We start from the raw sequence: 12,754 nt of genomic DNA, 5'->3' as shown, positions 1-12,754 counted from the left end.
AAAAGAGTTTTTTTTTCTTATATGTTACATTTATCCGCAGTATCACATACTACTCATCTTTTCACTAAAAACGAAATATTGCAAATTTCACGACTTAGAAAAAACATGTTGTGAAAAATGGATTGCCATTCTGTGGCAACAAATATTCAGCTCTCCCAATCCCGAAAGTCTGCGCACTCAAGTTATTAACTTATTTCCCAAACCTACAGCTCACAAAATTTGAAAAATACTAAGCCCTATGAACGTAAATCGCGTTGTGTGCCTACTTAGACACGGGGAAGTCAGTCAGCCCCAATGGTCGTCTGGTGTCCCCTGGATCCTCCGAGGATCCTCCGAGGATCCTCCGAGGAGTGCATTACCTGGCTAAATATTGGTGTACTCTATATCGGCACCTGGTCTCTTCACACGGTTTCCTTGGCTTGCAGGTTCGGCAAGACGCGCTACGACGAGCTGAGCATCCTGGCGCCGCTGTACCAGTGCTGCCTGCTGCGGCGCTCGACGCTGCGGCGCCTGCTGGGCCTGCACAACGGGGCCGAGCCCCTCAGCAGCCAGATGCGGCGATCCCTGGCCAGGGACCCCCTCAACCCCGTGCTCGTCGAGGGACACCTGGAGGCCCTCGACCGCAGGCTACACATCGTGCTCGAGGTAGTGCGGGAGTGCGTCGGACAGCGCACGGCCGACGAGGTCATCATACTGGACGACGCCTGAGCTCGGCGCTGCTACGGTACGTGCAGACCATCCTTGCCGCGTACTTTTAACGAAGGATTAATGTATTAAATTGTCAGCTAATTAATTAGTAAGAATATACTAATTGCCATTACTGCAGCGACAACGAGCAAGGCGCGGCTATGGTAGCTACAGTACAAGTGGACGATCCACGGCGCGTCTTTTTAACGAAGAATTAATCGATAGAAAGCTCCCTTAATTAGGTACTTAACTAGATGATTAATTAACATAAATAAAGATCAGTAATTAATTCAATACTCATAAATTACCGTAGCGATGCCAGCACACAGCACCGCTACAATAGGGACTTGCAGACCTAGGTGCCCCTTTTTAAAGAGGCGGAGCAGCAATTTCTTGACTTTCACGAAATACCGTTTATAATTAAGCTTTGACGTCCATGACCTGCAAAAAACTCGTTAGATATCGTCTCCGTGCAATGGTAGGCGCAAAAGAAGAATTAGAAAAAAAAAAACAGCATTAACCCCCTTAGCTCGCTGACAGCGTGAGAGGCCACGCGGTCTGGGCCTGGCCACCAATCTTCAGAGCCACGCACTGGGGTTGGCAAAGCTCCGAGCACGAGTTCCGGATATTGTTAGGGTTTGGCTATTCTAGTCATTGCGAATTGGGCACGAGCCACAACTCCGATGCTCGTCGAGCCATTAACTGTCACGAGCCCAAACCCGAGCGTTTCCTCAGTGCCCGCGTCTATGCTATAGACAATTGCAAGCATGGCGCCACAAGTGGTGCCCCATGCGTGCAAGCGCGTGCAAAGCACGGGTGAACGTAGCTTTAACAAGCTCGTAATCGCACGGGCGTTCCTGCTCGAGCAGAGACATGGCGGCGGCCAGTCGCCCAGCTTGCAATCGTCTATAAGCTGCATTTGAATATTGTCGTCACATGGGCAATCCTCGTGACTGCGACAACAATGCAATCCCCATTACTACGCCATCGAGTTTTGTGAAGGAAGGATTGAAGGAAAAAAAAAGGTCTACTTTTATTTATGAAATTATGCGGAGACAGAGAGGTTTCTTGGTCAGTGGCGACGGCTGCGTGCAAGTCAGGGTGTAAGATAGACAGGTGGGAAACGAGAGCCAAATGAGTGACCGTATTGTGTCCCCCTCGGTTTTCTCTTTTTCTGTGGCGCCATCTATGTGGAGCACCGCGAACTCTCACTCCGGGTGGGCGACCGATGGCGACCGGCTAAACTGACGGAGATGGTTTTTCGTGGATTTTTAATGAAAGACTGTCGTGCTCTTGGTTTATTTTGCGCAGTCTCCCATAGAGTTCCCCGCAAATCCGATTCCGATTTTTTTCCTCTCGCCGCAGCGCCATCTGTCGCAAGTCGGGGGTACCCGCAAGCAGACGAGTACACAATCCGGTCACGGCGCTGCGGTAGGCTTCTATGGGCCGTTTCCCCACCTGTCTATCTTGCACCCTGGTGCAAGTACACTTGTGTTCCACTATAGTGCCAGTGAGCTTGTGTGCAGCGAGAAACATACCGACCCAATATTGCTGCAGGGACCCCTTTAACATAGAATGTGTTAAGTGGCTGGCTCCTGGCAGTTTACGGGAACGCCACGGTGATTACCTGGTCTGTAATCTCTTCGTCACGCTATGGGAAAGATTTCCCCGGGGATAAATTAAAGCACCATACGTGCTGCTGACTTCACGGGTCAACTATTCGGATCACTCGGAGAAACGACCAGGCATAGGTGGGCTCGTTGCCGTCTGCTCTTCCATAAAATCCCACGGACCCGTCGAGAAGATGGACGATTAGAAACGGCATCGGTAGTCGCGACATAGGGGTCACGTTAGGCGTGTGCGAAGAGTGGATTTTGAGTTCGAGGCAAATTTGGAGGAAATATCGTTTTTTGCAGAATATTTTCGGTTAGAGTATTTAATGGTTTCATTAAGCCTTTCACTACTGCATTATGCTCAAACGAAAACCCAGCCGGGTCGTTCCAAAGCTTTCAGTTGTCCATTTGTAAGCTAGGGTAATTTAAATTTATCTATATTTATGGACAAATCTAATGACGACATTGAGATGGCAAGTAAGCAACGCATTTGACATAACATTAAACCTGTATAGATATCCAGTTATACTTAGTCGAATGGGTTTATAAATCTTCTTGCTCTGTGCAAATACCCTTTCATCAATCTCAAATATGAAAAAAAGATTGACAACCACGAATGATTAGCGCAGGTTGTCAGGTCACCCACACCACAGTTTAACCACAGTATAATTTTGACAATTTTACTGCAATGTAGGTATTAACGTTCACAAGGTTTACATTTCTTTCTAAATAGACCAGGCACGCTTGCAACGTTCCAATATAAAAGTGTCCTTTTCTCCTAAGTATGCGACTGTAATATTGGTACTTTGCTGAGATTGCGGCGGGTTACCCCCGTTGGACGCCGGTGCTCTCACCGAGCACCGGTGCACTGCAGAGAAGCATCACTCATAAAAACGAGTTCTGCAAATGTTGCTTCTCCGCAGTGCACCGGTGCTCGATAAGAAGCACACTTAACGGGGCAAACCCGCTGCGATCAACACTTCGAAAACTATTAATATCGCAGTTTATCTCGAAGCGAATATCGAATAGCGTATTATTCGAAACTTGATATTTGAAAATTCGAATATCTGCACGATCCTAGAACTTATTTTAGAATAATCGAAATGCCATGTCTTTATAACCTGCCATTTCTCTATTCTCCGAAGGCTTTATGTGCAAAAAAATCTGGCAACTCGCAGCAATAAAGACCGTTGAACCTTACGTGTCTATGAACTTCCATTTGCATTCCAGCTCCTGCCACTAGGCCTCCATGTCCATGCACTGAACAGGGGACATCTCTGAGGTCTGCGGTGTCTTGCATTTCCAAGTCTTTACCAGAGGAAGACGGACACCTGTGTCCACTCAGAGCTTTCCCAGAGGAAGACCACAAGACAGACATCTGTGAACGTGACGCGTGCTGTCAGTGCCAAGGTTGCCCTTTGCACTTTCTGCCATCAGCACACGCTTTGCATCTCAAAGACAGTCTCTCCAGGATTTGCCATGCGTTTACATTTTAATTTGTTCAATATTTTTTTTTCAATTGTGTTTTCTATGTCTGATATGGTCGACAAGTTTGCATCGCCAAGACGCAGTGCTTTTTTAAGTTATTTTACAAATAGATACCGGTGCCGACTGACCAGATCAGACAACAAGAAACTGTGGAACAATATGGGGCCTATGCTTTGGCTTCTGCATGGGAGTGTGTGTGCACAGGTGCATCTTCGTGTGTGAACTCGACTTACATAGCTACGCGCTACCGTTTTCTAATATCTTTTTTTTTTAGAAAAGGCAGTTTTGAGCAAATCCTTACCCACAATGTGATAAGGACACTAGTCTTCATGATGGCAGTAGCAGACAGCACATCTCCTATACACGTTTTTTTTTTCTTTTTTTTTTACGATGGCAGCTAGAAGTTAAATCATTGAGCGTTTTGGTTGGAAGGGCTCGATGGTGCGCGTGAGCTATTGGTCGTCTACCAAAGACGAATTCGAATGTTTCTTTCTGATGTAGCTTTAAAAACTGAGTCTAATCTCTCTTATCAGCGTGCCCCTGACTAAGTGGCTATTGCCATGGACTTTTCCCACTTGTAGTGGTTTCTTGATTCAGAGAATGGTCTGTCCTTTCTAAGCCAGATAACACATTATTGAGTTAATTGCATCAAATTAAAAATGAATCATGCATCTGGTTTTTTGACTGAAACTGCCTCCAGCAAAAGCGACCTAATGACCATAGCTTATTGACTATGACATCCAGATTTAGATCAGTAAATACAATCATTGCATTGATCGGACCACTGGTACGACATGAGGCTCTGTGGCTAAAAGCAATCAAAGCTAGTAGAATTGTGCCTGGTCAAAGGCTGATGGTAGCTGATAGCCGATAAGAGATAGCAGTGTTACTAGGTCGATGGTGCCTCACCAGTGCTGTGTCCCTCCTAGAGTCATGTGACTCCAATAGCGAACTCTTGAGGTTCAGACAGAACAAGTTCGCTGTGCTTCTTGTGGTGATCGAGCAGTTGTCACTCCTGCAGAGCAGGACCAACCAAGAGGCCAAGGTTCAGCAAATATACAAATCAAATTACAAGGGTTTGCAGACTTTCGTCTGTTAATTGAAAATAAATTTTATGCCTGTTTGAATTAACGTTAGTCTCAATGCTCTCTATGAGTGTGCCACTAAAATGTATCCCATGGGTACACCTACCCAAGTGATGAGAGGTGTGAGGCTAATGACAAATGATGAGGCATGCTATGACTGTAGTCGGGCCAATGGGATATACCAGCGCTGTGGTTACTGTTTTAACAGCCCCGTGCGAGGGCCATGCAGTTTTTCCACACCATCATAGACGCTGGTGGTTTCCCAGATGCATTCATTGGGTAATCAGCACATTTTATATTTCCTGGTGGCACCGTGCCCGTTTGACGTCCCGGTGGTGTGCACAGGCCTGGTGTTTTCTAAGAGTCGTTGGCCGCTGTCACCCTTTTGTGACGTCACTGTCTTCCCCCTTTCCCATTTTCAATGTATTGGTGGGCGGAAACGAGTTTGAGTCATGGTTCGATTATTCACTCCCGTGACTCGCACGTTGAGTATTGCGTTGGAAGGATGAAGAAAAAAATTTGGGGGCTGTACCAGCGTTCAATTAATTGCACCACTGGTACAGCCTGACACATCGCTCTCCTTCCCCATGGGAGGTGAAGTTACGATAGCAGCCACTTCGGAAATACTGGGCTTGCATCTGAGCTCATCGCAACATGTTGGTGGTCATTTCTACTTGTTCTTAACTAGAAAATAAAATTCATTAGTGTAAAACATGTTCTCCAGAAAGTGAGCACTGAGCAACAAGACCGCCACAATGACTGCTGATATGATGTCATTGCAAGCCATCTAAAACGTCATGTTTGGCGGCTCTGGCAAACACTTCTAATTGCTGCCGGTCATAACCCTTCAAGAGTGACAACTCTATCCCTGGCAACGCCAAAAGTTGATAATCAAATTTTGACCGAATTCAATCTGCTGACACCGTCGGTTGTGGTTGGCCGTCACGTTTGTATTAAGGTAATGCCCAGGAGGCGTTTTGCCAGTGGTGTTCTCCCATTGCTGTGTCAGCAATTCCAGTGTTTGTCTAATCTCTCTGCACCAACTCATGCCTCTAATGTCGCACCATAGCCGCTGGCCGTGGAACGAGGCATGTGCCCCCCAAAACACTGGAGCAGTCGAGCTTGTTGAGCGAGTGTGTGCAAAGGGCTCTGAGTGTTGCCACTTCTATACATGGTTTGCACGTGATGTCATCGCACCGTGCTGGTGGTCATTCCTACTTGTTCGTGTGAAAAAAAAAAAATTCGGTGGTACAACATGCATGCTGCAGAAGGTACGCGCTTGGTAGCAAGGCCACCAAATGGCAGCCGGTGTGACGTCAGTACAAGCCATGCATTCGTTATCGTTGCCGGCCACATGAAAAAGGGGAACGTGGGACAATCGAAGTCGGGATTTTGGTTGCAGACGGCAGTGAGCTACACGGTTGTAATGACCCTACATATCTGACCCTGAAGCACCAAATTGTTTCCACCGTCCACACGATACTTTTGGTGGGCAATTCGCAGCAGTGAAATCTGCATTTTGTTGGAACGGAACGGACGCAGAAGAGAGTTCAGGGACTGGACTATAATCTTCTTTTTACAATGTAACGTTGTCAAACGTGTTAAAAAAATTATTCATTTTCTCCATTGATGGTATATGGTGGCGCACATTGTTCCACAATTTTTTTCTTTTATTGCAAGAACCTATAGGTGGTCTACTGTATTGATAAAGGTATACATTATATATACATAAATAAATTACTGCTATTTTGTACAGAGAAATAAAACTATATGCCAGTGTTGCAACATCTTGTTTCCTATCATCTATTATCTGCGACCTGCTGTCATGTGACCAATTAGATTATTTTTGAAACAAGGTAATCGTTACCATGCAGAAGAGTTATCTAGCTGCAATGCAGCAATGAAATCTAATCTTCCTGCATACGTTTAAATCAATGTTATTGCCTGCCCCCTCCATAAATTTGTTTCTTGACTTTACTCATCAGTCTAAATCTATACCAAGGTATAATCTGGTGGTCATCGTAAATTTCTGAAATTAAAACATCAGGCATTAGAGCTCACAGTGGTGTCACTGGGGTCAGCTGCACCCGAAGCAGTGGACCGCCGCGGCCCTCGCCCCTTCTTCCACTCTTGTAGTGTCCCGCCACGACAGCCTTCTCCCGCCCGCCCCCTTTCACTGCGCTGTCCTTCAGATTTCTGCTACAGACGGCAGGCTTCGCTCCATTGGGACAAGTGAAGGTACCGTTTGGCGCGGCTTCAAAAGCTGGTGGCATCGGTTCGCTCCATGGGACATTTAAGGCTTTTGCATTAATAATCAAAAAAGGCTGCTCTTGCCGGAGAATATAAACGATAGCTGGAGTAATCATTTGTGAGTGTGAGTGTCTTTGAACTCGTCTCAACCACATCTCGAGATTGTTTCATAACCGAAATTTTATATTGCGCCATTTATCACATATTCAGCAAAAGAAGAAAGAAAATGTCATTTTGACATTTAAAAAAAAAGATATTAGGCATGGAAGTTAATGAGAACGATTAATTTATCTATTAAAGGTTTGCAGGTTAAAAATTTGAATCGACTCCAAGCCCTATTGATTTACCCTTGTGAGGAGTCTTGTCCAAGTCCCTTTTAGTTATGTTGCTTTCATTCTGCACATCTAACTTTGCCAACACGCTATAATTTGTCGACCCACAAATGTTCTAATTTTTAGAGTTCCTTGGAAACTTAATATACCTGTTGCCGGCTAACTACATCCTTTTAATAATAAATAGAAAAACTAGAGTACGGCCGTCAATCCTTTTCCAATTATGCGTTCAAGTCAGTACGCAATAGGGGCTACGAATATCTGTCTCATTTTACCTCGAGTCTTTTGCCGCTTACTCACTTTTCCTTGTAAGCATCGGGGAAAAAAAGTGGCGGGTAAGCAGAGTGAGGTTGGTTCTCAAATTTAAAGTTGTTTAAAAAAGGCTAACTGCATATTTGGGTTTCTTTTGTCAACAGCCATGGCCCATGGGGAACCACCGTAGCTACTGTATTAGGGACTTATCGTAGAACGTCAGCTGCGTATTTGCTGGTCCTGCGGGCGCGAGATGACGGCTCCTTCAAGCAACGCAACACTCTTCCCCGCGCTCTTGCGTGTGATCTACGAAAAGTTCCTATTAACGCGACAAGTATAGACAATTGCAAGCATGGCGCCACAAGTGGTGCCCCATGCGTGCAAGCGCGTGCAACGCACGGGTCAACGTAGCTTTCGCAAGCTCGTAATCGAACGGGCGTGCCTGCTCGAGCAGAGACATGGCGGCGGCCAGTCGCCCAGCTTGCAATCGTGTATACAGGTCCCCTCAAAGTAAAACGGAGCGCCGGAGCGGCGACCGAACTAAAGCCCCTCGATGTGTTTGCGTTTGTCTTGCAAGTAGCGTCAAATGCGCGAGTGCACGAGGCCCATGTCTCGAGCGGCCCTTGGAAGCAAATGGCGGCGCAGCACTGAAATGAGCGGGCCTTGGAAGCGAATGGCGGCGGAGCACCCGCTCATGGCACGTGTCTCGCGCGCTTCCACAACAATGGTTGGCGGTACTTGTATAAAACGCTTTTATCAAGGGGCTTTAGACCGAACTGCATCGCCGCGCTATCTGTCAACGCCGGCAGGAACTGATAGGCTACGTTTGCGCATGCGAACGCGCCTTCAGCCGGGGCCTTCGTTTTCTTCTTCCAACCCGCACGATATTGATGGTTCGAGCGACGCAACGATCTTCCTAAGATCGACGCCTGATAGCACAAGGGGCGGTGCTCATCGACAACACCGGCCCTTTCCCACTTGCCCTCAACATTATCTCCGCGTGCGAGCCGAACACCTAGCGGTGTTTATCGGAACAGCATTTGGCAGTTCGAGACGCCGATAATGCGAGGATCGAACAAGAATGACGAAGGACACCGCGAATGGCACGCGCGCATGCGCAGACGGAACCTATCAATAGCAGCCGGCGCTGCTAGATAGCGCGGCGATGCAGTTCTGTCGCCGCTCCGGCGCTCCGTTTTACTTTGAGGGAACCTGTACGTAGCTGCACTACTTAATCACGCGACAAAATAGGGAAACAATAATTAGGCCTGTCCTCCACACAGCTGGGGATTCATGCTTCTGGCGATCTTTCTTGAATAACCTCCCAGGAACCGAATAAAATTTTTTGAGAGCACATATTTACCTATCCGTTGAATACAATGCTGCGACATTTGAGTACAGAACAATACCTGGTGCCCTGCACTTTTGCATTCGGTACATATACTTTACGATACGAAGCGTGAGGCCGGCACGACAAGCGCACCAACCACCAGCCTCGCGCGTTGTCTTTCTATGTTTAGCGTGCTGTCCACACATCAAAAATGGTCCCGAAGTGGCAACAAATGACGTCACAGAAGCCGGAGTGTCATGTTATTGCATGTCGCGATCCTGGCGGTTGGTCGTAGAAATGCTAGCAAAAAGAATAAGCAAACGGGAGTGTGCCTGTCGTCACAGCGTCCCCGATTCTGGCTGAGGAAGCTTCCGTGGACTGTCACATTGGAGAGCGATCTGCAGCAGCACAGGCGTCTGCCACATACAGCCCAGCTGTGGGGACACCGCCAGGATCTCAACCGACAATAGCATGACACGTTTATGACGTCATCCGGCGGAAATTGAGGGACCGTGTTCTTGGACGCGGTAAACACACCCGTCGGCACCCGTCGGAGACGCGTACCAGGCGTACCATGCTAACAAATATGGGTGCCCCTTGCCAAGTGGAATATTGGCGTTGGAAGACGGCCGCGGTGGCGCTGGTGCTTGACTAGGGGTAAGACCGGTAAGACTATGGGTAGAGTTCCCTACGGGAGCCAGAGTTGCACGTTCATCTCCGTAGCGCCGTCTTTCCTGCACGGCATGTTGATCCCGCTCGTCACGTCACTGAACTCGGCGAAAAGCGGCTCCGCGTGTTCGAGGCGCGCGGTGCGCTCAAAAGCAGGGGAACCTACGCCGGGGGGCGTGCAACGTCTACTTTCCTGCTCGGCACTTGATCCGGCTTCTCACGTGATCGGATCTCGGCGAATAGCGGCGCGGCGGCACGTGGAAAACAGACGCGCGAACTTTTGTCGAACCGGAATTTTAGGTCGAACTTTCGGGGTTCGACTGGGTCGAACCGGTTCGACGAACCTTCGACCTTTTCACCTTTTCACCACATTCGACCGGTTCGACTTTGTAGACAGTGTGGCCAGACCTTGATACAAGCATGTCTAGGTTTGGAGAATTTTTTTTTTTTTATGCAAAGGGTTATTTTAATTTTGTGAACAGCAGCAATTAAGAGAAACTAAATCTAATCTCTGAAGAAGCTAATAAGTTAATCGTTTGTACTGTATTAACTGAAATACCCAATGAGCGCTGCCTTTAATTCATTCCTTAGCCATCACCATCCAATCCGAAGCCAACTGGCCAGTCTGTCGCGCTTGCGCACACGAGTCGAACCTCAATACAAGGTTCGTCGAAATTTCCACTAAAAGTTCGAAAAAGTCGAACCGGGTCGAACTCGAACCTCAGCCGGTTCGCGACACCCCTAACCCTGACCCACCGTCGCTCCGGCTATGGCTTCGGCTTGGCCGCTTGGCCAGCTTGGCTCCGGCCAGCTCCGGCCGATTCGCAGCTGTCGACTACACCCTCAGCAACGTTACTGAAACACTCAGTTGGAAAACTCGCCGTCGAAACCTGGGCCGCTGGCGTCCACCGAGACCGAGCTAAATACGACAACAGCGCCACTCTTTATCATTTGTCTGTACTGTGGTCACCTTGAGCTTTTAGAAAGCATGTTTTTGCGTAAAAACAAACGGAAAATACTCTTTTTGTATGAAATTTAATGGAGTTTAGTACAAAATGATGGGCGCGTGATGTTTTTAAAATCTTTAGTTTGCAGGGTTTTGTGGCACAATTAATATTATTTTTATACAACCATGCCTCAGCGGTGCTTTCAGGTAGCACGTCTCGACCTAGGCGCATTTTAACTTCGGTTGTAAGTCGCGGCGCGTCCGCTGGGGAGACGGGGGTGGCACCCCTGTAACCTCTTCCGCTGTATCTGTTTCGGCGCCAAAATGGCCGTTTAAAGCCAAATGGAGGTCATGTGCACTTCCTCGAGTGGCCGCTGCGGGAGAAATGGCGGCGTTGTGTTCGCCATTAGCTCGGTTCTCGTGGACAGATCGGAGCCACTTTTTCAGAGCAGTCTCTATGGCAGTTTCCCAATTGAGTGTTTTAGTAACGTTGACTCAGTGACTACACTACACTGTCGTCTGCTAGTTTTTTTTCACATTTTTATTCACCTACGAACACAATCCATATCGTTGGAAGTTCACTGGAAATAAATAATTGTTTTTGAGGTATTTCATAAGTTATGAAGCGTGTTAGGATGCCTCTATCCAGGGGGGGAGGGGGGAAGGAGGGAAAGGTAACGCAGCGCGAAGCGGAGGCGGCCATATTATGGTGTACTAGAACTGGGCAGTGTGTCGTCCACGCCGAGAAGCAACGGAGGGAGGAGGTCGGCGCAGCGATGACGGCGCGCAAGGACGCCAGGGGGCGCTGCGGGTAACAGGCGTGGAGAGCCTAACTAGGCTTTTTGCTCTAGAACTAGACAAAGTTAAGAGTAAACGAAAGGGGAAGCAAGGACATAGACCAAAAAGCTGGTGGCACAAAGAAGTGAAGCAAGCGATACAAAAACGTCAGGAAGCCTCTAGGGAACACAGGTATTCCAAGCGTAGTGAGGAGTCCGAAACGGAAGTAAAAAGAAAATGGGACAATTTTATAACATGTCGCCGAGAGGCATCCAGTTTGATCAATGCGAAAATTCAGAGAAAGGGTGAGGAATGGATGAGTAATGTAAGTAAGAAAGATAGAAACGCTGCCAAGAAGTTTTGGGAGCACTTGAACTCACTCGGTGAAACAACGCAAGCTAGACAGAGGTTCATACTCTCGCATCAGGGAGATCAATTAGAGGGAGATGATGCGATACAATATATAGGAGCAGTGATGGAGGAGAAATTTCGGGAACGGTTACATGTGGAAGATAGGAGAACCGAAGGAAGTAGCAGTCCAGTTTGTGACATCGCGGATTTTGGACAAAGAGAATGGGAAAAGGCGGAACGAAGAGTCCCTAGTGGCACGTCGACAGGCACAGATGGTATCCCTATCAAGCTGGTGAAGAATTTGGGTCCTAAATCTAAGGCAAAACTAAGGGAGGTAGTGAGTACCATGATAACAAAAGGAAATATTCCAGATGAATGGAGGCTTAGTAGGATGAGTATGATATATAAGGGAAAGGGAGATAAGTCTGATATTAGGAATTATCGTCCTATAACCGTGACACCGGTTATTTACAGGTTGGTAATGCAGATTATAAAGAACAGACTGGAGGAATGGGTAGATTGCGAGGGCATACTGGGCGAATTACAGAACGGGTTTCGAAAACAAAGAAGTTGGAGGACAATTTATTTTCTCTAACACAGTGTATAGAAATAGCGCAAAAAGAAAACAGACAGCTCTGGCTGGCATTTCTGGATATCAAGGGTGCCTATGACAATGTGAACCAAAGAAACCTGTGGGACATAATGGAGAACTTAAACCTAGATGAAGGACTAACAGCACTATTAAGGAACATTTACAAAGATAACAAGGTGATTATAACATGGGAAGGAAAGGCGACAGGGAAAATAGAGATAAGACGAGGCCTTAGGCAGGGGTGCCCGTTATCGCCTTTGCTGTTTATGTTGTATCTGAGAGGATTGGAGGATAGACTAGAGAAGAGTGGGCTTGGGTTCAACCTTTCTTACAGTAAGCTAGGCCAAAAAATTCAGCAATCCTTACCGGGATTGATGTATGC

The 12,754-nt window shown here is 47.3% G+C and overlaps 1 protein-coding gene across 1 annotated transcript in view; it reads left to right on the top strand.

Annotated features, from left to right (window-relative positions):
* Nucleotides 1-6,660, top strand: part of LOC8028066 (extracellular serine/threonine protein CG31145) — a 71,208-nt gene extending 64,548 nt beyond the window's left edge. Inside the window, exons 11-12 of the mRNA XM_042294826.1 lie at nt 426-724; nt 3,531-6,660. Of these exons, the coding sequence (XP_042150760.1) occupies nt 426-708 (283 nt within the window). The 3' untranslated portion in view covers nt 709-724; nt 3,531-6,660. The remainder of the gene's footprint in view (nt 1-425; nt 725-3,530) is intronic.
* Nucleotides 6,661-12,754: the final 6,094 nt, after the last annotated feature.

Source organism: Ixodes scapularis, unplaced genomic scaffold (genome assembly GCF_016920785.2).
Source record: "Ixodes scapularis isolate PalLabHiFi unplaced genomic scaffold, ASM1692078v2 PGA_scaffold6__148_contigs__length_123643588, whole genome shotgun sequence".
Lineage (NCBI taxonomy): Eukaryota > Metazoa > Arthropoda > Arachnida > Ixodida > Ixodidae > Ixodes > Ixodes scapularis.
Note: the sequence above shows the minus strand (reverse complement) of the source record. Positions and strands in the feature narration are given on the sequence as shown.